Source organism: Drosophila teissieri, chromosome 3R, assembly GCF_016746235.2.
Source record: "Drosophila teissieri strain GT53w chromosome 3R, Prin_Dtei_1.1, whole genome shotgun sequence".
In the NCBI taxonomy this organism is placed as follows: Eukaryota; Metazoa; Arthropoda; class Insecta; order Diptera; family Drosophilidae; genus Drosophila; species Drosophila teissieri.
In genome coordinates this window covers 12,729,641-12,751,497 of record NC_053032.1, presented here as the reverse complement: position 1 = coordinate 12,751,497, position 21,857 = coordinate 12,729,641, and the positions used below count along the sequence as shown (strand labels likewise).

Here is a 21,857-nt window from a genome sequence, read left to right as displayed (position 1 = left end):
TTGTAGCAAAACACTTTGCAGTGCCTGGTAACATTCTTTTTCATACCTGGCAACACTTCCAATTGGTGATTTTTGACATAGAGCGTTCAATCTGCGAAAAAGTAATTTTTTTTTGCAATGGAAGGCGCTGTTAAGCTTAACAATTCGAACGCCTCGCCGTTGCCACAGCGCCAGCAAAGGGGCAATCCGAACAACATGAATCTGGGCAAGCACACAGCCCCCAAGCAAAATGCCGCCAGCGACGGTAATCCTGCTGAGAAAAAGGCAAGATTTGGAGCAAACACCCAGAACGGTGGCGGAGTAGCTGGAGGTGGTGGTGGCTGTGGTGGTGGCCGCGGTGGATTCGGCGGAAATCGCAATCGAGGCGGCAACCAAAATCAAAACCGGCAGGGTTTTCAAGGTGCCAATAATGCACATCAAAAGCAGACGAACGAATCACCGAAGCCGGCTGCGGGCAATGTGCCCGCAAAGAACAATGAACCCGCAACTGCCAACCCAAGTCCGTCCATTCAAAATGCCAGCCAGGGTCAGGGCAACCAAGCAGGCCAGGGTAACCAAGGAGGACAGGGCTTCCGAGGTCGTGGCAATGGCCAGAACCAGCAGAATCAGAATGCTAGTCAGGGAAATCAAGGCGATCTAGGAGAACAGGGCTTCAGAGGACGAGGAGGTGGTCAAAACCAGCCGAATCAGAATGCCAACCATGGGCAGGGTCTTGGTAATCAGGGCAACCAAGGCAATCAAGGAGGACAGGGCTTCCGAGGACCTGGAGGCGGAAACCAGCAGCGTGGAAACCAACAGCGTGGAAATCGCGGCATGCGCTCTGGAGGACCAGGAGGCATGAACAACTCGTTGATGGGCGGCGGTGGCCAACGTGGCGGCGATGACTTCTTCATTGCCCAACGACTGCGCAGCCTTGGTGGACCCACCCATGAGTTGCCGCCCATTGAATTACCCACCGAGACCAAGTTCTCCGGTCGCAACCGCTTGTATGTTGGCAACCTGACCAACGACATAACCGATGACGAACTGCGCGAGATGTTCAAACCGTACGGCGAGGTTAGCGAGATCTTCTCGAACCCGGAGAAGAACTTTACATTCCTGAAGGTAGACTACCACCCAAATGCCGAGAAGGCCAAGCGCGCTTTAGATGGCTCTATGCGCAAGGGACGCCAGCTGCGCGTCCGCTTTGCGCCCAACGCCACTATTTTGCGTGTGAGCAATCTCAACCAGTTCGTCTCCAACGAGCTGCTGTACCAGTCCTTCGAGGTCTTCGGACCCATCGAGCGCGCCATCATCAGCGTGGACGATCGTGGTAAGCATACCGGAGAAGGAATTGTTGAGTTTAGCAAAAAGTCCTCGGCCAGCGCCTGTTTGCGCCTGTGTAACGAAAAGTGCTTCTTCCTGACTGCTTCGTTGCGTCCGTGTCTGGTGGAACCGATGGAGGTGAACGACGACAACGACGGCCTACCGGAGAAGGCGTTAAATAAGAAGATGCCCGACTTCTCCCAGGAGCGGAGTATTGGACCGCGTTTCGCCGATTTGAATTCGTTTGAGCACGAGTATGGATCTCGCTGGAAGCAATTGCATGATCTCTTCAAGAGCAAACAGGACGCACTTAAGCGTGAGCTGAAAATGGAGGAGGACAAGCTGGAGGCCCAGATGGAGTACGCCCGCTACGAACAGGAGACCGAACTGCTGCGCCAGGAGCTGAGGAAGCGCGAGGTGGACAACGAGCGCAAGAAAATGGAGTGGGAGATGCGCGAGAAACATGCTGAAGAGATGCGAAACCGCGAGGAGGAACACTTGCGTCGTCACCAGAGCCAAATGCTTCGCCAAGAGGAGGACATGCGAGCCCGTCAGCAGGAAAGTGAATTGCTAATGCAGGCCCATAAGCTTAACATGATTCTCGATCAGCAAGAGGGATTCGGCGGAGGTAGCAACTCTGGATTTGACAACTTTGTCGATTCCCCGTTTGAGGTTTTTCCGAACAACAGTAACAATTCCGCAATGGTGGGAATCAATTCTGGACCTGGAGGTCCAGATAAACTGGACGGTTTCGAGTTTGGAGCTGGCGGTAACCAGCGCGGAAACAGTGGCGGTGGAAACAATGCTCCATGGGGACGCCGACGCTTTTAGACATGGAAACCAATATAAATAGCGATCAAAACAATCGTAATCTCATTGATTACGCTTAATATTGGACATTTCGCTCGGCTATGAGTGAACAATAGAAAATAAGAAAGGGATCGAGTAAGCACAGATGCATTCTCATAATAATATAATATCAATTGAATTTATATAATTTAAAAAATATAATGATATCGGGTCTCCCCAAAAAATCCACCACGATGTAATAACAAGAAAATGACAAAAAAAAACCTTAAGAAACATAAAATCCAAACCCAAATGGCATGCTTACAAGATGTGCAGTATTTCAAAGAAAATCACCTGAAATCTATCATTCATCTTTTCATCATTACGTGCATCTATTTATTCATTACGATAATTTTAGATATATGTAGTGACTATTTCCAGTAACATGATTAATTTTTGTCTATCATCAAATTAAATATATGAAGATACGACTGAAATTAGTGACTATTCCGAGGAGAATTTAATTATGGGGTCTAGTTTTTATAATCGTACGCTGCAGATAGGTGGATTTTACTTTGCTTTATGAGTAAATAATTCAATCGCGGACTTGCGTTAGTTTCAGTTAATTTTCCATCACATCTCTTAAATAAAAGAAAAAGTTAAGCTTCCACGGGAATTTAAGTTGGTAATATACATATGCGTTAAAGCACAAAATCAGTAATATGTTGAATGCTGGCTTCAGTCCCAAGACGCTGTCTTATATTAGGTCAAAATGCAATCACTTGTTCAAACAACAGCATTTATTTGGTAAACAGAATGATCTATTGCATGAACCCTCCTCCCATCCACCCTGAAATTACACAATTGTATTGACCGCAAGCAATCAAAAATTACAGTCGAATTACCCTGTAATAACCATAAATTCTAATTTCCACGAAATGGAAACAGATTATCACTCTTGATTCGATTTTTGCCCAGACGTATTATGTCCCTCCATTAACACACTTTTGCAGCTCAGCATCGTTTAAGCTCAAGACAGTTAAAAACAGTTTCTTTTAAAGGAGGTTTCAGCAAATATCTTATATTTTTCAGTTATTGTTTCAAGTTTTTAACTACTAAGATCTATATTTATAATAATTTGCACATTACCTTTTCCTTTTCGGAAATTTAATAAAATAATATATGTATAAGGCTTTAAGTTCATAATCTAAGTAAACTACGTGTGTGCTGTTCATTTGCTTGATTAACTAACAAAAGCCAAAATGATGCTTTGCCTCCCATTTTTCTAGTTTCAAATTGAATAATACGGGTTCAACACTATATTAATCAACTAACTAATCTATTTGCATATATGGCCTTATAGTTCTGCTACTTAATTGATTCTGGACACGCCTTCACGCCTGATACGTAAAGTGAACCTTTTTAGGTAGGGTGCTGTCAAGATTTTAAAGAGAACTGTAAGCCCATACGTCATCGTAATTTATGCTAGAATCAGACTTTAGCCAAATCAAAACAAGATTTGAAAAAGTTGAAATTTTGAACACAGAGTTATAGAAAGAAAAAATCGATAAGTACAGAGGGAAAATACAATCGCCGTTTGAATGAAACAACCCCTTGATCAGTCTTTTCAAAACGTTGAACAACGGTCACACTGCGACTTTGGCGACTTAAAAAACACCCAAGAAAATTGATTTTTCGCTCAAACAGAAAGCAACACCTTTGGGCATCAACTTCATTTCTCGGAATATAACTCCGACCGCCTAGTAACACGGAAACGCCAGCATGGCAGCATCGCAGGTCGACCAGGTGAGCAAAGGGCGTAATTGGCAAAAGCTTTGCGGCCGGAAAACGGCGTCGCCATTGTGCAGAAGCCCCGCGAACTAATATAACAGTAAATGCAAATTTTCCGGCAGAAACGAGCCCTAAACAAGTTGAAGCACGACTTGGAGCCCTTCCGGACAGCCATCGTGGGAGCGTACGGCGTGATCACCTGGGAGAAGCAGTACTACGCCGGAGTGGTGTTCGGCGCCATCAGCGTCCTGTACCTGGTACTGTGGTACCTGGACCTCTCGCTGATTACGCTGTTGTCGCTCCTCGGACTCATTAGTATTTTACTGAACTACGTGTTTCCTACGGTGTCGCGCCTGCTCTTCGGCGGAGTTAACTGGGATGGCGACCAGGAGGCCAAGTTTGAGGACGTGTGCGGCCAGGTGTGCGCCGTCAAGAGCAGCCTGGTGGTCTGGTACGAGTACCTCTTCAAGGAGCGAAAGTCCACAGTGGTGAGTGAAAGCGGTAGGGATGTATACATGTGCATGAAAAGGGAAGAACAGCTTTAGAACCTGGTAGATGCAGTAGATCCTTTACTGCAAATTTAAAGTTTGATTTACAGTGGAACCTCTAACACTGACTGGCTTTCCACAGCAGCCAGAATTCTAGATTAGTATATTATCTCAAATTAATTATATCATCTCACACATTTTCGTTTTGATTCCAGTTCGTAATCGTCATAAGCTTGGGTCTTCTGGCTATCGCCTGGATTGGAGCCATCATCAACAACCTACTGCTAATGTACCTAGCCACCCTTCTCATCGTCATGTGGCCCGGGCTACAGAACAAGGACGTTTTCAAGGCCGTTACCCAAACGGCATCGAAGATTATCAACGAGAAGATCCAGTGCGGCAAGAGGAAGCTGCAGTAATGGAATCCTTATCTCAAACAAGCAGATAAACTCATCACCATTTGACCAAAAATATATATCAAGCCTAAGTCATCTTCTTGCCATAGTGCACACATCGCATCACTAAATCACACATTAAAAGCATTAAATTTGAAACTATGATATGATATGATATCTTAAAAGATAAGAGCAGCGTATGAAGAGTATTTTCATCGGAAAACTAGCAAATCCCGTCGTGGTTCTGGCCCCATCACATCTCCTACTATAAGTTTGTAACATGTAAGACAGAAGGAATCTCGAAACGAGGCGTACGGAGAGAGAAAAAGAACGCGCAACAAAAGACAAGGCATTTTTGTGATTATTTTGTGAGTTAATTGAAATTTATGATAATCCCAAGTAAGATACAAATCAACTTAAGCGTCTAATGAACTATATTTAAATAAAGATTTCAACTGAATAGATCAATCACTTCCGGTCTCTTGACCTTGACCGCGTGCGGGATCTGACGTGCTTGCTCCTCTTGGTTTTCTTTTTGTGCTTGCTGGGGTGCCGACGATGGTTTCCATCAAGGCTGTCATCGCTCTCCAAACTGGAGTCGTCCTCCTTCCTCGATTTGTTTTTGGACTTCTTTGAGTGTTTTCTTGATTTGCGGCTGGATGATTTTTTCTTGTGCTTTCTGCGCTCATATGCAGAGTCTGAGTCGCTCTCGGTGGACTCTCCCGTATCGTCCGCCTCGTCTGAACTACTCTTTGCTCTTCTGGAGCTCCGGGGACTTGGCGAACGCCTTCGGTCACGGCCCTCCCGCTTAGATTTAGATGGACTTCTGCCTCTGGGACTCGGCGAACGACGACGCTCACGTTCCTCGCGCTTAGATATGGAGGAGCTACTACTCCGTGAATCTTGCACATACTTCTTTTTTTCTCGGCCCCCCTCCTCTTTGTAAGATTTGGCTTCTTTATAAAATTTGCCCTCGTCTTTGTACGGTCTGCGTTGCTCCTCTTTGTACAGTTTTTTATCTTCATCTTTGTAACACCTTTTATCTTCTTCCTTGTATCTCCTGCGATAGTCTTCTTTGCTAGATCTCTGGTCCTCCGGCTTCAAACTCTTTTGATCTTGAGCTTCGTCCCGATGTGATCTAATTTCTTCCCTGCGGTCCCTTCTTGCTGACGGATTTTCCTGCTTTACAATAATCTGGCCATGCTCGTTTTCACATTTTTTGAACTCTTCGTATTTGGCAGTGTCTGAAAGTAAGTGTAAAAATGTCACAAATTTGGAAGTTTTGATGTTCCTAAGCTCCACTTACTTATGCACTTGCCATACTGAGAGTACTCCTTGCGGGATACGGGTTGACAAAGGAACTCGTTGAACGCCTCTTTGGCTCCACCAATAGCCATTTTGACAATAACTCGCCCTGCATGGTCATCGAAACCTTGTATTTGTCCATACTGATCCTTCTGCTTTCCGCCCAGGATGCGCACGTACGCCAGCTTCTTGATCTCCAGTACCTCGTTCTTCTCCGGCTGGACCAGGAGAGCTTTAGGTTTGAGTGCCTTATCTGCTCCCAGGCCCATACCTTTGGGTCGCAGAAAGGGGGCATCATCAATGGGCCCTGACCCCTTCTTTTTTGGCGGTGGATCAACCCAGCCCATGCCGCGCAGCATGGCTAAGCCAAATTGTTGGATAGGTATGTTGTCGTAGTCATCCAGGGTTGCCTCCTTGGCACCATCGAGAGGCAGTTCGTCTGCTTTTAGGGCGGGCAGGACAAGTTTCTGGCCGTCTAGACCTTCGGCACCGTTGTTTTGGCTGGCAGATATTAATTCCCGCGCTGCTCTCTGTTCCAGACTTTCCGTGGGACCCCCTGCGGTAACCTCTGATATAGACTGGGCCGCTGGAGTCACCTCCTCTGGATCGGGTTCCTCCTCGCCCAGCAGAACTGCCCGCCTCCTCATAAGGCTCGCCAAGGCGGATGAAGTCTTCTGCATGCCGATCATTTTGATTGTAAGGGGAGCAGCTTCTACTTTTTCGCTAAAAGTTACAGTTCAATATAATAGTTTTATGATATGATTATTAACTTACGCGACTGGCATAATTTCGTTTCCTTCCAAGCATTTTATCAACTCCACCTTGCTTTCCTCTTTTGGCTGCTTGCTGGGCAGAATATTTGGCTTCTTGGATAACTTACTAAAGCCAAAAGATATCTTCTTGGCCTCCATGGCTTTGTATTGTTATATAGTTAATAAACTTAATAATTATTAAAAACAAATTGACGCCAAAATTACTCGTAAACAAACAGGCAACAGCTGATTCGCGGATTGTTATCGATATCGATCACTTATTTTATTTATGAAGCGCTTACACTGCCCTTTAAACGTAATTAAAAAAATAATATTTCTTTTCTATTCATAACAATAAAACTACCTTTAAATGCATTTAATATGTTTTTTTTTGTATCGCCAAACATTGAAAACAAATGATGTTCTTGGGACTCATCTCTATGACCAAACATCACAAAAAATCCTAATTTAAAGCAGTTAAGCTCTGATAAATATTTTTCAATTCTTTGATTTTCTACATCTTTTTCGCCCATTTTCTTTCCAACTTGGTGCAGCGCTTATCACCCTTTTTTTAAGTTTAGTTAATTTAGTTAATTTGGTAGGGCGCGGTGGCTCCGAAATTCCCTTATGACCGATGATTATGACCCATATAATAAATAGCTAAAATCTAAGTATTTTTATTTCTAATAACCACTGAAACTCAAAAAATGTAAAAGTTTTGACTTCTCTGACCCGGAAAATTTAAAATTTGAAACCATGTTGGGCGCCTGCTAATAAATCACAGTTATGGCGAATGCTCCCAATTGCAATGCTGCGACATCGATAACAAAAGCTGTATAGTGTAAGCAAACTGTTTCTCGATATCGATTCTTAAGAGAGCTGCAGCTTCGAATTGTAAAGAATTTGAATTAAACTTTAAAACGATCTGAAGAGTTAGTTAGCAGTAAGTGAGAGAAGAAAAAGGATTAGTAGAAAGACTTGGCAGAAGTAACTATCAAGCCGGTCGCCTCAATTTTCTATCGAACCTTCTCGAATAATGTGTCATCGGCGGGTCTAACCTCACTCATTCTCTTTCAAACAGCGGCAGCGCCAGCACGAGTTCAATTGTTTTCACGCAGAAATAAATTAAACAGCCAGAAAGATGTTCGGTGGACAGCAGCCAATACTCGTGTTGAGTGAGTATAAAATTTACACCCCGTAGAGCCAAATTGCAATCGAATTACCCACCGGCAGGTCAAAACACAAAGAGAGAATCGGGCCGCAAAGTGCAGTTGGAGAACATCCAAGCCGGAAAGGTATGCGTGACTCACATGTCTGGGTCTTGGGTTTTCGTGTTCTCGCGTTTTCCGACCATCTGCTGATTGAAACGCCTTTTTTCAGGCCATCGCCGATGTGATACGCACATGCCTGGGGCCCCAGGCCATGCTGAAGATGCTGATGGACCCCATGGGCGGAATCGTGATGACCAACGATGGCAACGCCATCCTTCGCGAAATCACCGTGCAGCACCCGGCGGCCAAGAGCATGATTGAAATTGCCCGCACACAGGACGAGGAGGTTGGCGATGGAACCACATCGGTTATCGTCCTGGCCGGCGAGATGCTGGCCGCCGCCGAGCCCTTCCTCCAGCAACAGATCCATCCCACTGTTATCATCCGCGCCTACCGCGAGGCCCTCGAGGACATTGTCGGACACCTGCAGTCCCAACTGAGCATCCAGTTGGACGTCAAGGATAAGGCTAAGATGGCCGATGTGGTCAAGGCCTGTGTGGGCACCAAGTTTATTGGCAAGTGGTCCGACCTTGCCGTCAAGATTGCCCTGGACGCCGTCGAGACTGTGACGCTGAGCGAGAACGGCCGTCTTGAGGTTGACATTAAACGGTAAGAACGAAACCATAGCGATTTTATTAGTTAAGCGATTGGATGATTAAAATTTATTATGCAAACATTTTTTGAATACATAAATTTATTAACTTAACTACTTTTACAGCTATGCCAAGGTGGAGAAGATTCCCGGTGGTGCCATCGAGGAGTCCTGTGTTCTTAAGGGCGTGATGATCAACAAGGACGTGACGCATCCCAAGATGCGACGCCTCATCGAGAATCCCCGCATCGTGCTGCTCGACTGCTCGCTGGAGTACAAGAAGGGCGAGAGCCAAACCAACGTGGAGATCATCGGGGAGCAAGACTTCACCCGCATGCTGCAGATCGAGGAGGAGTTTGTGCAGCGCATCTGCGCCGACATCATTGCCGTGAAACCGGATCTGGTATTTACTGAGAAGGGTGTCTCCGATCTCGCCCAGCACTACTTGCTGAAGGCTGGCATCACGGCCATTCGTCGGCTGCGTAAGACTGACAATCTGCGCATCGCTCGCGCCTGCGGTGCCACCATCGTGAACCGCACTGAGGAGCTGACCGAGAAGGATGTGGGCACGGGAGCTGGACTGTTTGAGGTAAAAAAAATTGGTGATGAGTACTTCACTTTCGTGACGGAGTGCAAGGAACCCAAGGCCTGCACCATCCTGCTGCGCGGTGCCAGCAAGGACATCCTGAACGAGACGGAGCGCAACCTGCAGGACGCCCTGCACGTGGCCCGCAACTTGGTGCTGGAGCCACGCCTGGTGGCTGGCGGCGGAGCTGTAGAAATGGCTGCCTCCCAGCTGCTCACGCGCAAGCAGGTTAAGGGACCGTACACGGCGGTGGCCCATGCCCTGGAGATCATACCGCGCACACTCGCTCAGAATTGCGGCGCCAACACGATCCGTGCCTTGACCGCCCTCCGCGCCAAGCACGCCTCCCACACCGGCGATGGCGTCTGCGCCTGGGGCATTGACGGCGAGTCCGGCGAAATCGTGGACATGAACGTGAAGAACATCTGGGAGCCGTTGGCCGTCAAGCTTCAGACCTACAAGACCGCTGTGGAGACGGCCATCCTGCTGCTGCGCATCGACGATATCGTCTCTGGATCGAAGAAACGCGGCGGCAACGAGCCCACCAACCCGGCGGCCATGGCCCAGGGTATGGAGTAGTAGCCTGCGATCAACCATGTGTATTAATAATGCTTACTATCCCTTAATACTTAATTTAACACTCAAAAGAAAAAAAACAAAATCCCACACACACCACCCCAAATGTTTAACATTTAGCTTCAGCCAGGCAATGTTGGCTTCTCTGGAAGGAGGAAACGCATTTGCTGGCCGCCTACACACAAATTCAGCTGCATTTGCTCTCATTAACAGTACACAAATAAAATTGTTAAAACTCATAACTGTTTTGGATTGTTTTACGTTTATTTACTACACCTATATGTCAGCGAATACAATAATTAGATGCAGCTAATTTACCTTTTCCTGGTGGCAGAGTTCACCTTGATGCACTTCATATAGCCTTTCATCCATTAGTTTAAGCACTTCTAAGCCAATTGAAGTGAAGTGGGGATGCAGATAGCGGGCAAACAGCTCCAAGCAGTTGGGTTCCTGCTGGTCCTTGTCCAACTGGAGGTACTCCATCAGCCAAGACAGTAGTGGTGGCTTGTGGGAATGCACAATGCTGGGTACGCTGAAGAGCAGCTCCGTCTTCTCGATGTCTTTTCCGAAATTCTCAGAAGCATCAGAGCGACAGGCCACGTAGAGCATCTCGTAGGGCTGTTTCTGGGTGAGATCCGACTGCGGAGGAGCTATCAGTTCATGGTCTGTGCTGAGTTTGTACCATCGAAGCTTGTGAAGCAATCGCAGTTTCCAGCTGGACAATAGTTGTTGCTCCAGAGCCAACTGATGCAGCGTCGAGTTGGTGCACCAGACGGCCACCAGTGATCGTGGGTGCGTGAGCTTTGAGAGCGGTATGTGGGACAGTTGCTCATTGCTCAACATCGAGTATCCCAACTCCGGCTTGGCCCGCTTCAGTCTGCGGATGTACTTATTCCGCCACGGAGGGTCTAGCACGATGAGATCGTAGGCGGGCAGAAGTTGGTGCAGCAGTGCAGGCAGATTGTCCACATTGTGGTTGAAGAATCGGGATTGATTGGGAATCAAGTACACGCCACTCGATCCATCATGCCCCTCGAACCGCTGCATCCGTCCGCTTTCGTTGGCTCCATGCAATTGGGGCAGGTTGTAGCCATCCTCCCAGTGCCTCTCTATCGGAGGCGTATCCTCCAGTTCAGGGGGCTTGCTCAGAAGCTCTAGATATCCATTCACTGAGTATAAATCCTCCAAGGATGACGGGTCTTCTACGCCGGCTTTCCTTTTGCGCTTCCTGGCCTTGGCTACCTCATTTCCTTGGTCCGGCTTTTTGGCATGGAACTGGAATAGTTCGGACTTTAGGTAAAACTCGCCATATGCCTCGTTTATCAGTTTCCTGTGGTCCAAGAACACAGCCAACGCCGAATCTTCAGTTTTCTTTTGCAATTTCAACATTCCCGAAATTGAACTGTCGTAATCTAAAAGACATCCCTGCGTCTATCGATAGTTTTCGTAGGGCGCTAAAAAGTTACATATTGAATACCAAATTAACTATTATAATATTTCCCTACTCTTTGATATAACGTCGTTAAGAAATTGTCTGGTCCAATTTCAAGAGTAATAGTTATTTTTAAGTTTCATGAGTTTCACCACGCTTCTATTCTAATATATGGCAATTGCACCCATCACATTTCAATAATACCACATTTTAATAATAATTAAATTTTGCTATTGGTCGCCACAAATATAAATATGTTATCAGTATATAATTCACGATAAAATATCTTCAGAACATTAAACAGCACTAGATAGTATATCCAATTCCACAGTTCAAGCTTAAATATTATGGAGTTTTAATGTTATACCAAAGACAAATTAGACAGTCAATTAAATCTCGAACGCCTTTGGTATAACTCCAAAACTCTGGTTGGTTATACCACAACTAATAGCGAGTCTTATTCTAGCTTAAGCTAAAATAATCCTTTATGTGTGTTAATAATTCCGCATGGAGTCTAACATTCCCACGACGGTTGTAGTAATAGAGCTCCTCGGTGGAATTTTCGGCTACAAATTTCAGCATTGTCCACATGTTGAGCTCGTATTTGCATCGCAAGGGATTATGCTTTTGGGTTCCCGGGAGGAAGAAGAAGGTAGGTGTGGACTCTACGAGAAACTTTTTAGGGACACTAGTTCCATGTATATCCATCTTGTACAGAAGCACTGACTCCTGCTTCAGGTTACGGCCCAGCCAATCCAGATTTGCCATAAGTCTTCTATTCACTTCCTCGCCATTTTGGAGGGAGTTGTAGAAACAAAGGGCTACATCTTTATCGCCGGCGTATATCAGTTCGTTCCAGCGGTCTAGGCTTACACTCTCCACCTTGGGATCCCTTGCAGTGGGCTCCTTTGCTGTCCCCTTTATCACCTGATCGCAGAAAAGCCTGAGGCTCTCCAGGTCGGGCAAATGTGGTCCAGTGAAATCCCCAAAGAAGAAAACCTCTCCAGTGGAACTTGCGGCGTATATCAGGGGATATGAATCCGCTGTACAACCTTTTTCACTCCGAAGGAAGCTGAAGTCATCCTCATTGAAGATGAAGGATTTCCATAGATCGTCCACGTAGAAGTCCATCTTTCCGCCGAGACACCCAGGGGCAGCTAGTTGGTATACCATATCTATCCACTTCTCCAGCGCTCCGATATCATCCGCAAACACATGGAGAACTACGAGGGTGGCTCGCTTGTGGATCTCCCACGATGATCGCAATTTCCCAAAACTGGGAAGTCGCTGCAGTCGGTCCTTGTATTTTTCTGGGAAAAAGGTTTCGAAGTTCGGCGGCGGCGGGTTGTAGCCGCAATAATGTTGGGACATGTTGACTCCAATCAGTTGCCTTTCCAAGTGAAATAGCCGGATTGTTGACTCATCATAATCAGCTGGTTAGTCATAATATTTGATTAAATACGAGTACAGTGGTGGGTTTGAAGTGCTGACTTATCGATAGGAAATGAATTAGATTATTTTTTAGCCGCTCAAAATTTGAAATCTTGGTTTTTTCAAAAGGTGGAAAAACTTTTCACTAAACCAGAAATGCTCGATAATTTGTTATTCTGTACTACTGTGTGTATTCCAAAATTGTTGTAGCAACAATAAACATTAATTTGAGGTTTAGAGGGTAAATACATAGCTTAGCTTCGCTTCCTAAGCGAATTGAGGATATACTCAGCTGGGAATTGTATACAAAAGTATAAGTATACATCTTACTTGGATTCACCTTATACACAGTTGGCCAGTAGTCCCAATGTTCTGATTGAAAGTAGGTTGGTATGTCCAAGGCAATGGTAAGTCTGCCATTCTTCAGACGAGTTTTATATTTTAGTTTCACTTATCTCAGACTAGGTAAGTGATGGCCGGAAACATAAGTGCATGGCCACAGAATTTCTCGAACTAAATCTATTCTAATCACAAGGGGACAAAATAAAGACCCGGACTCAGGACCTGGTTTCCACGCTCCTGTTCATCGCATTCAGGATCATATCCTCGAAGTACTGGATGTTGGTCATCACCGTAAGACTGTGAGCGCACTGATCTGCGTTGGGTGCGTTGCTGATCACCCCGAAGAGGAAGTGGCGGGCGGTGTTCCGGGTGGAGAAGGCGTTGGTCTGCAGCTCGGAGGTGAATCCACCGCCACTGTCACCCTGGCAGGCCAGCGACTTGCCCTGCGTGAAGATGCAGAACTTGTCCGCCTGGATGTCCCGCAGATTCTGACGGCACTCGGAATTCGACTTGGACACGGCCGGCACAAACTGGAGTTCGTGCTTGTTCTCGATGCTCCAGCCAGCGAACTTGCCCTGCACCTCATTCGTGACGCTCTCCTTCTCCGCAAAGCTTGCGAAGGTTACGCAAATGGGCCGGATCACGTGGCTCAGCTCAAAGGGCTCGTCGAGGGTCATGAGGGCCAGATCCTGGTAATAGTTTTCCGTCCTCCCCTTGTAGCCGCTGCGAGGAATAAGCCAGTGCATCAGGAGATGAATGAGCTAGTGACTTTCTACTTACGGCGCTATTTCGATGAGCCGAACATCCCGTCGCTTGTCATCCGGAGTAGTTTCGCCGTAATTGCGGTAGAACTTGGCCGCAATCACCCGGAAGGTGTCGTAGCTGTAGGGCAGTCGGGTACCCTCGTCGTATACGCAATGTGCGGCTGTTATGACGAGGTCCGGGGTGAGCAGTGATCCTCCGCACTGGAAGTGGTAGTCCTTCTCGTTGTGCCACACATATCTGCACAGGGATTATCAATGAGCTCATTATCAATGAGGACGGATAGTTAACAGACTTACAGTCCCACATGCCAGGGCACAATCGTGTTGTTGATCGTATAGCCGCCGGAAGAGAAGCTTTTAATGGGCGTGAATAACTGGCCGCAGTCCTGCTCGCACCGCTGGCGTCCGCGGTTCCAGTATCCTCCCTTCATGCACCTCATTTCCGGCAGTGGGCTCAGGGTCTTGAATCCGGTGGAGCAGACGAATTTCACTTCGGTGCCGGGCGGATGGAATGGCTTGCGGCAGTCCACTTCCTGTCCATTGTGGGTGCACAAGGCCCTCGTGGAGTAGCCATCAAATTCTCCGGCGGTGCTACAGTATTCTGCGGGAAAGCAAGGAGTACATGTGAGAAATTACTACCCGGCTACGGCCCAAACACAGTCACTCACTCACGCACTTCGGGATTGTAGAAGTACTCCACTTTTTCTTGGCGCAGTAGCTGCTCTCCTCGCCCTCCAGCACATGGCCCTGCTTGCAGGAGAATCGGACTGTTCCCCGGGTAATGGGTCCAGTGAGGATTCGGTTGCCGTCGCCCATCAGGATGGGTCGTTCGTCGCCAACTGGCAGGGGGCATCCGAGCAGCTCCAGCGGAGTCTCAACCAGCACGGGCGTGGTCACCTTCTTGGTGGTGTTACATAGCAGTGGTGCCTCGTCGGATCCGTCGTAGCAGTCGTTCTCCCCGTTGCAGGACAATGACCCCGAGATGCAGCCACCTGTTCCGCACTTGAAGGAGTACGCCGGACACTCCATGTGGCCGCACAGCTCCACCGACTCGTCAAAGCCCGTTCCATCCGCACAGTCGTCCTTGCCGTCGCACAGGAAGTTACTCTTGTCCAGGCAAATTCCGGATGGGCACTTGAACTCGTTTTCCCTGAATGTAAGAGTAATCAACAAAAGGGACATAAACCATCTACATTCTGAATTTGAGTACTCACTGGCAATTGCCTTGAAGCCGTCGATCGTGCTGCCGTATGTCGTCCTCGTTACCGCATCTCAGCCTGGTCTCATCGGAGCCATCTGCGCACTCATTGACTCCATTGCACCCAGCTGTCCCGATCACACACGCCCCATAGGTGCACTGGAAATAGGGCTTGGTGCAGTGCTGCCGCTGGGAGACGCAGGTCAACGCCGTCTCATCGGATCCATCCGGGCAGTTCCGCTCGCCATTGCAGACATCGTACTGCGAAATGCAGCTGCCGTTGTCGCACTCGAACTGAGAGCTCTCACATGCCGCAGATACTTTGAAAAGGATCCTTATTAGTGTATTATAGGGGTCATGGTGTGTTCATATACTTGATAATTCTGACTGAATCGAGCTTCTTTCATTTAGAGCACGTTTCACGTATGAAAAGTTATATTCTTGAGCGCTTTTTATTTTATTTATAGTAAAAGCTTTGAGTAAATCTGAGTAAGTTTCCTACTTTTACAATTTATGCAAATGGGCTTCATTAGAAAAAAAGCTAATCCCTATTAGACCCTATTAATTTTCTTTCTTTTAATTTTTTACCATTTGATTATTGCGATTGTGTAATGTTGTAGAGTTATTTTCCCTAGTATTTGAATATTCACTAGTAGCTGCCAAGTGCATTAAGTTGGCTGTAAAAACTGCCGGTAAGTAAGCTATTTTTATTTATTTCCGCAAACATTCTCACTCACTTCACACTTTGCGAGTTCCCTGGTGTGTACTGAATAAACTGAAAATCACCAGAGATAAACAGAGATGACTGATGGCCATACAAAGCGCGATTTCAAGATGAACCGGCTGAAATCTTGTTGTGAGAATCTCTCTTTGAGAACAGCGCACTTACATATGTACATACATATGTACAGAAAATGTTTATTTTCGCGTCATTGGTATTATCATTTTGAACTTTACTCACTTGTTCTGAATCTCAATAAGACCGCGCAGAGGAACAATGGATTTGACAAAATCGATTTCAGCTGCATAATATTTATTTCCGATGATCTTTTTTGCGCTATTACGCACTCGATCCAGCTGCACAGGGCAATAACATAAGTACGGGTATGGCTAAATCAAGTGCGTGCTGATAAAAGTCGTATGGAAAGCACTTGCCGCCGAGCTGAGAACGAGTCCGACCGAGCTTACAAAGGGAACTGAGCTCAAATGTGCTCAAGCTGATTCTTATACCAATCTGGAAACTCGTTTGAAGAGCAGCTCCTCAGAATCGATTTGAGTGCTAAGAGCCGATCGTTATGCTTCAACTCGTAATAGCACTCAAGTAATAAAGGTAGCATTCTTGTATGGAAAAATTACTCATAACAAAAACATCTCCTTGAATACTTTAATTAATAGTATTAAGCACAGATTAAAGACGCTGGAAATTCAAACTTCTATTAAATTCTAGGTAGTGAATTTTCGCGCCAGTGGTTTGGGTCCGAGCTAGAGCTAGGCGTGTCGGCTACAACTTTTGAATAAGTTTAGAGAAGTTAACTAGAAAACGGATATTGGTACTTTTTAAGAGCATGGTTTAATAAATGTATAACAATAATTTTGTACATGTCGAGCCAATTTTAAATAAAATAAAATTCAATAAAAAATTAAAAAGCACCTTTAAATTAAGTGCGTCTTTTTCTTCTCTTTTACGGGTATTTAATAGTTCTCTACAATTCATTAGCACATTAATCACGAAAAAGAAACTTGCTCTATTCTGCTTTCGTATATAACAAACCGCTTTATAAAACTGCCTCATTTATTTCTCAATTTAATGTTTGTAAGATTGTGCAAATTTTAAAAGTAATCAAATTATTTGAATCTTAAATTTTTGACGCTAGTGCTGCCAGATTGTGGAAACAAAGTTTGGTTCCCTGCAATACACCGGCCCTGCCAGATCGGTACCAAATTCGATCTGTTGTACGCGTAGTGTAGATGTAGAGTATATAAAGTCTACATTACATACGTAATATACTTGTACTTATACTTTTGTATGGTGCAAAACTCCACTAAAAATTGTATTTCTAGATATCACGGCGAGAAAAAATGGAGAATTTTATTGGCTTTAGTAAGCTTCAGCAATACTGTTATTAAGGATTTAGGACGTAGCCCTCCAATACCAACTATTCAAAAACCAAAATCCAAAGACAATTTGTAAATTATTTAAATCGTTTTGTTTAATTTATTTGTTTCTTTTTCCACATTCTCACTGGTTGCTGTTTGTTTTGTGTTTGTTCTTTTTACGTGTAGTTTATATTGATAATTTACAACTTACGGAGCTAACATAGAATGGCATTAAATTAGAGTTACATCGATTAAGTATGAACGGAGCCTGCGGGTCCAATCGTCGATCGCGGGGAGGGGAAATTACAAGTAGAAAATGCAACCGCAAAGTATCTGTAGGTCTGATCTGATCGGATGAAGTACATATATAGGAAAAGTAGTAGTCTCTTATGGATGATAGGCTGCTCGGCTGCTCGGCTGCTCGGCCGAGGGTCAGAGAGTTTAAAGTAAAAACCACTAGCAATGTACAAGTAAGTAGCGATTATTTTACTACGAATGCACTGGTAAGTAAGTAGTAGGTAAGTGGTAGGATGCAGTACTATATGCAAGACTCCACCGGTTCGGCTTTCTTTTACGTATATCTGTTGCTACTATAATCCACGTTTAAATATTTATGTATTGTATTTTAGCGTCTATTCTTGGTTTGCGGTGACGGGGACACCCCCCCATTCGTTCCACGCACTTGCGTTTAAAATCTATAACATTTAACTTATTCTTATTTACGTATTTGCAACTGCCTCCGTTCCGTTCCGCAGCAATACTCTCTTATTGTTTGTCCATTTTTACTCGATCCCCACATATATAAGTACATAAATATATATCAAGATTTATAAATATAATATATCTATAATCGAATCTTAGGCGGTAGTACGTATACATCTTCTGCAGGACCTCGTTTCGAATGGCCCCAACTGCGACCACTGCGGAAACTCAACTGAAGGATCCATTTTCGGGACACACACCGCGCCTTGTGGCGCCTTGCGGCTTCTGGCTTGTGGCTGGTGGCTAGTGGCTGAGTCGAGCACAGCTCGTTGGATCCACTAAACTATATATGGTATCGGTATCGGTATGGTATCGTATCGTTATAGCTAATCGGTTTGGGTATCTCTATAGAGCGTACAACTCACGATCAATTAACGGAACGAGATCAAAAGCAATTTCGCATGCAAGCGGGCAGCCCGCGAACTCTCTCAAACAACTGAGGCTCTAATTACACTGGGAGAACAGAAATGGAGAACGCAATGGCAGAACTAAAATAATAACACAACAATCGGATTCGATTTCTCATTGTTTTTTTTCTTTAGATTTTTTCAAAACCAATAATTTATTTGCGTTTGCCGGGACAAACGGTTTGTCGTACTCCTCTACTCGCCGCTTCTATCGGATAATCTCATAAACGCTTGTCATTAAACTAAACATAATAATAATAAAATTAGGCATTAATTTAATTTAAAAGGTAAACACACTACACATTACTTAAAGAAACAGCTTCACTCTAGTCGTTTGGGCGAGAACTAAACAAATTCGTTTACAAATAAACAGAGTTAACTAAAATTGCATTATTTTATTCAATAAGCACAAACTATACACATTCAAATATTCGATACTCCCAAAAACGTTTGTTTTTCGTGTCGTAATATGTTTACTTGGCTAACAAATTCTATTTATATTTAAGTTAAAGTTTAATAGTTTTCATTTTGTTTTTGTATCCTTTGTTACGTATCTTAAATTGGTTTAGAACATGTTTTTTTAACCAAAAATTCATATCAACAGAATTTTGCTCGCATTCAACATTGTAATGGTATACTTTCATTTTTTTTGTGTTTCGATTTTTGAGTATTTTTCGCGAAAATTAATTTAAACATAGCAGTAAGCAACAAAGGGGCAGGACAGAGGTTTTCATTTCGAGCGATCCTCTTGAAGTATGTCGTTTGGAACTAAATTAAAATTGTTTGTTTTGCTCATTTAATTCTAAGTAGGTTTATAATCTGCGCTCTTTGCACTACTTTTATTTACTTAGCCTAGTTAATTAGTTTGTAGTTTTGTTTCATTTACGTATTTTCGGTTGCTGCTCAAACGCTTGAAATAATTCCATTAGGTTCGATTTAGGTTAAGTTTCGTATTCGTATTCGCACAAGTACCATCAAAATATTTAAATATTATTCATTTAAGTAAATAGTTCATTTGTTACAATATAGTTGCTTTGTATCTGTCTCCGCGCCCTTCCGCCCAATCCCCACAGATCTAAGGATCTACTGATCTAAGTGTCCTCCTTGGACCGCCGCCGCCGCAGCCGCTGCCGCCGCCGCCTTCTGGGCCTGCGCCTGCTTCTCCTGCTCGTTCAGCTCCTTGATCGCCTGGATCTCCTTCTTCAGCTTCATCCGCCGGTTCTGGAACCAGATCTTGATCTGCCGCTCCGTCAGGCAGAGCGCGTGCGCCATCTCGATTCTCCGTCTGCGGGTCAGATAGTGATTCGTGTGGAACTCCTTCTCCAGCTCGAGCGTCTGGTAGCGGGTGTATGTCTGTCGGCCGCGTCTTCGCAGTCCATTTGTACCTGCAGATCGGAGGGGAGAAACTTTGGTAAGTAACCACATTTGCATATTTCTAATAGTATTCATTTTTCCCAAAACTTCGGGTCCGAAACAGACGCCGAAATGTGGTGGGGAAACATTGACAAAGTGATCAAGTAAATCGATTTACTGGCCTAAATATTTGCCTGAATCGCAACAAGAGTGCTTCAATTAATTGTGTTAACGTTTAAGAGTACATGCTTCATATTATTACTTTAATTGCCTTGCGAAATCGAAATTTGAGTCATATTAAACACTGTCATAATGACAGAGTGTTCGCGTATTTATATTTGGCCTTTCATCGGGCAAATTAAATTGAAAAATTGCAACAAGCAGCTCAACATTTGTTTGCTGTTCGCCGTTGTTGTTTGGCCAAGTCGTAAATATAAATTCTCCTTTTTGCCAGCGATCATCAAGCAGCTCGAACGTAGGCCGCAATTGCCTGCAAAGGGGCCAAAACGAAAGGAAAGGAGATCTCTGCGCAAAAAATACATTTCATCTTTACGAGAATGGCCGAGTATTTGCCAGTTTGCCAGTTTGCCTGTTTGCAGTTGCGGTTTTTGTTTCTGCGGCGGGATCGTTACTTTAAATTGATCGTTTGCCGCTGCACCGCCGATGTTGCTGCCGTGCTGTCATTGCATCCAGAGCTGCAGTTCCTCAGATACACAGAAACACAGACAGATCCGCAGATTCGCAGATGCAGTCACATTAAAATGAAAAGGAGAAACGTGCGAGCACTCGGTTGTGGCATTGCACCGGGGAGATGCCGAATGTGGCTACTTAAATTGCAGTTATGCCAGATAATGCTCGTTTAATTGGCAACCTGAGAGTCGAGATGGGGCGGGAGGAGCGGGGGGAGTCAGGGGAGCCAGAAGTCGCATCAACAGGGCAGCACAATGCCGTGTTTAATCTCTGATTTTAAATATTTATGAAGTTTAATTTGCCTTCAAGTGCAATAACTCAATTTCGTGTGTGTGCAAATGCACTGCAGCTGTCTCTGGCCCATCTCCCATCTCCCAACGAAAAAGAGGCCCAGACAATGCCTGATATTATCGAAATCAGCCCATGCCACACCACATCATCCCAATCCATGCCAACCAACCAACCAAACAGCCAACCAACCAACCAAACAGCCAACCAACCTACCCACCCATCCGACCAGGTTAACTTGGCATTTTGGAGACCAGGTCTTTCTCCTGGGCCGAGCACAATGTTAAGTTAAATATTATGAGCATTTATTATGTTATAAATTTGGCCTAAAGGTATTAACAAATTTATGCCGACACGAAAGTCATAAAGTGAAAACGCATTTATCTTTCACTCGCACACACACACATGTGCAGCGTACGTAGCGAGTGCAACTGTGTGGGTGGGGGAAATAAATGGCGAAAAAATTTTATAGACAATAAAAATGATATGGAAATAAAATGGCCAGGATGCAAACAAAGAAATTATCATCTATGTATGTATATGGGCTCGCCCGTGCATGCTGATAAATTCTCTTAATGTGGCTTTATTTTTAAACTGCCTTGCGAGAATTATTAAGACCCATTTAATGTGCCAGAAAATTGGCCAGCGACAGGTCACAAGATTTGCGATGCGTCGGTTTATGGCAATTTGTCGGCCATATCTCTCAGAAAGTCTCAGCGCAATGGTATCAAAAACACAGCACCCTATTTTGGTTTATCCGCACAGATTATTTGTTTAAAGTGCTGCAGGAATTTCAATTAAACAAAGAAGCTGAGTCGTCGCAGAATTGCCAAGTAATCTCAAGTGCACTCCCCACGATTCGCGGGCAAACAAGCAGCGTAAAAGGCATGCTCGTAAATAAATTTATTTAGCTCTAAACCTGTTTGCTGATTAACTTAAATCCCCGGCAGTCGTGCCAGCTTCTTGGCCTGCAAAATACATCACGCTGAGGTTTAGCAAAAGTTTCATTTTATTTAGGAGTTGCCGGGGAAGTAGGCGACTTTGCTTGAGGAGTACGTGAGCTTTGCTCGGCAATTTTAAATGGAATTTGTCACTCGGCGACCGACTATTTTATCGCAACTTCCCGCCCCACAAAAAAGAAGCCCTACGTATGTACATGTATGTATATGCAAAAATAAACTTTTTACGAAACTTTGCTTTGCCGCGATTTTTTTCTTGGGACTACCCTCCCGAGTTTTCCTCA

General features: G+C 44.8%; 8 protein-coding genes across 11 annotated transcripts in view; 3 read left to right on the top strand and 5 right to left on the bottom strand.

Moving 5' to 3' along the window:
- Positions 1-31: 31 nt before the first annotated feature.
- On the top strand, positions 32-2,601 carry LOC122619609 (protein no-on-transient A). Its single transcript, XM_043796634.1, has one exon. The coding sequence runs from the start codon at positions 118-120 to the stop codon at positions 2,134-2,136; it is 2,019 nt and encodes a 672-aa protein (XP_043652569.1). The 5' UTR covers positions 32-117; the 3' UTR covers positions 2,137-2,601.
- A 981-nt stretch (positions 2,602-3,582) lies between these two features.
- LOC122619711 (ADP-ribosylation factor-like protein 6-interacting protein 1) lies at positions 3,583-5,236 on the top strand. The gene is made up of 3 exons (XM_043796801.1): positions 3,583-3,900; positions 4,008-4,373; positions 4,589-5,236. The coding sequence occupies exons 1-3, from the start codon at positions 3,877-3,879 to the stop codon at positions 4,790-4,792; spliced, it is 594 nt and encodes a 197-aa protein (XP_043652736.1). The 5' UTR covers positions 3,583-3,876; the 3' UTR covers positions 4,793-5,236.
- LOC122619710 (protein PXR1) lies at positions 5,233-7,070 on the bottom strand. The gene is made up of 3 exons (XM_043796800.1): positions 6,848-7,070; positions 6,075-6,796; positions 5,233-6,012 (listed from the first exon to the last, which is right to left on the bottom strand). Exons 1-3 carry the CDS (start codon positions 6,982-6,984, stop codon positions 5,237-5,239), a joined length of 1,635 nt encoding a protein of 544 aa, XP_043652735.1. The 5' UTR covers positions 6,985-7,070; the 3' UTR covers positions 5,233-5,236.
- Positions 7,071-7,668: 598 nt separating this feature from the next.
- LOC122619647 (T-complex protein 1 subunit gamma) lies at positions 7,669-10,092 on the top strand. Its single transcript, XM_043796700.1, has 5 exons — positions 7,669-7,768; positions 7,907-8,000; positions 8,059-8,120; positions 8,206-8,705; positions 8,815-10,092. Exons 2-5 carry the CDS (start codon positions 7,967-7,969, stop codon positions 9,851-9,853), a joined length of 1,635 nt encoding a protein of 544 aa, XP_043652635.1. The 5' UTR covers positions 7,669-7,768; positions 7,907-7,966; the 3' UTR covers positions 9,854-10,092.
- A 15-nt stretch (positions 10,093-10,107) lies between these two features.
- On the bottom strand, positions 10,108-11,319 carry LOC122619644 (N(6)-adenine-specific methyltransferase METTL4). The gene has a single exon (XM_043796698.1). It carries the CDS (start codon positions 11,237-11,239, stop codon positions 10,160-10,162), a length of 1,080 nt encoding a protein of 359 aa, XP_043652633.1. The 5' UTR covers positions 11,240-11,319; the 3' UTR covers positions 10,108-10,159.
- A 301-nt stretch (positions 11,320-11,620) lies between these two features.
- Positions 11,621-12,735, bottom strand: LOC122619646. The gene has a single exon (XM_043796699.1). It carries the CDS (start codon positions 12,651-12,653, stop codon positions 11,745-11,747), a length of 909 nt encoding a protein of 302 aa, XP_043652634.1. The 5' UTR covers positions 12,654-12,735; the 3' UTR covers positions 11,621-11,744.
- Positions 12,736-13,106: 371 nt separating this feature from the next.
- On the bottom strand, positions 13,107-16,195 carry LOC122619643 (modular serine protease). Its single transcript, XM_043796697.1, has 6 exons — positions 15,979-16,195; positions 15,034-15,337; positions 14,488-14,969; positions 14,117-14,420; positions 13,836-14,057; positions 13,107-13,778 (listed from the first exon to the last, which is right to left on the bottom strand). Exons 1-6 carry the CDS (start codon positions 16,043-16,045, stop codon positions 13,271-13,273), a joined length of 1,887 nt encoding a protein of 628 aa, XP_043652632.1. The 5' UTR covers positions 16,046-16,195; the 3' UTR covers positions 13,107-13,270.
- Positions 16,196-17,226: 1,031 nt separating this feature from the next.
- The window catches only part of LOC122619429 (homeotic protein ultrabithorax), a 79,356-nt gene continuing 74,725 nt past the window's right edge, over positions 17,227-21,857 (bottom strand). For all 4 annotated transcript variants that reach the window (XM_043796365.1, XM_043796366.1, XM_043796367.1 and 1 more), the window contains one exon: positions 17,227-19,668. In XM_043796365.1, coding sequence (XP_043652300.1) covers positions 19,367-19,668 — 302 coding nt within the window. In that variant the 3' untranslated portion in view covers positions 17,227-19,366. The remainder of the gene's footprint in view (positions 19,669-21,857) is intronic.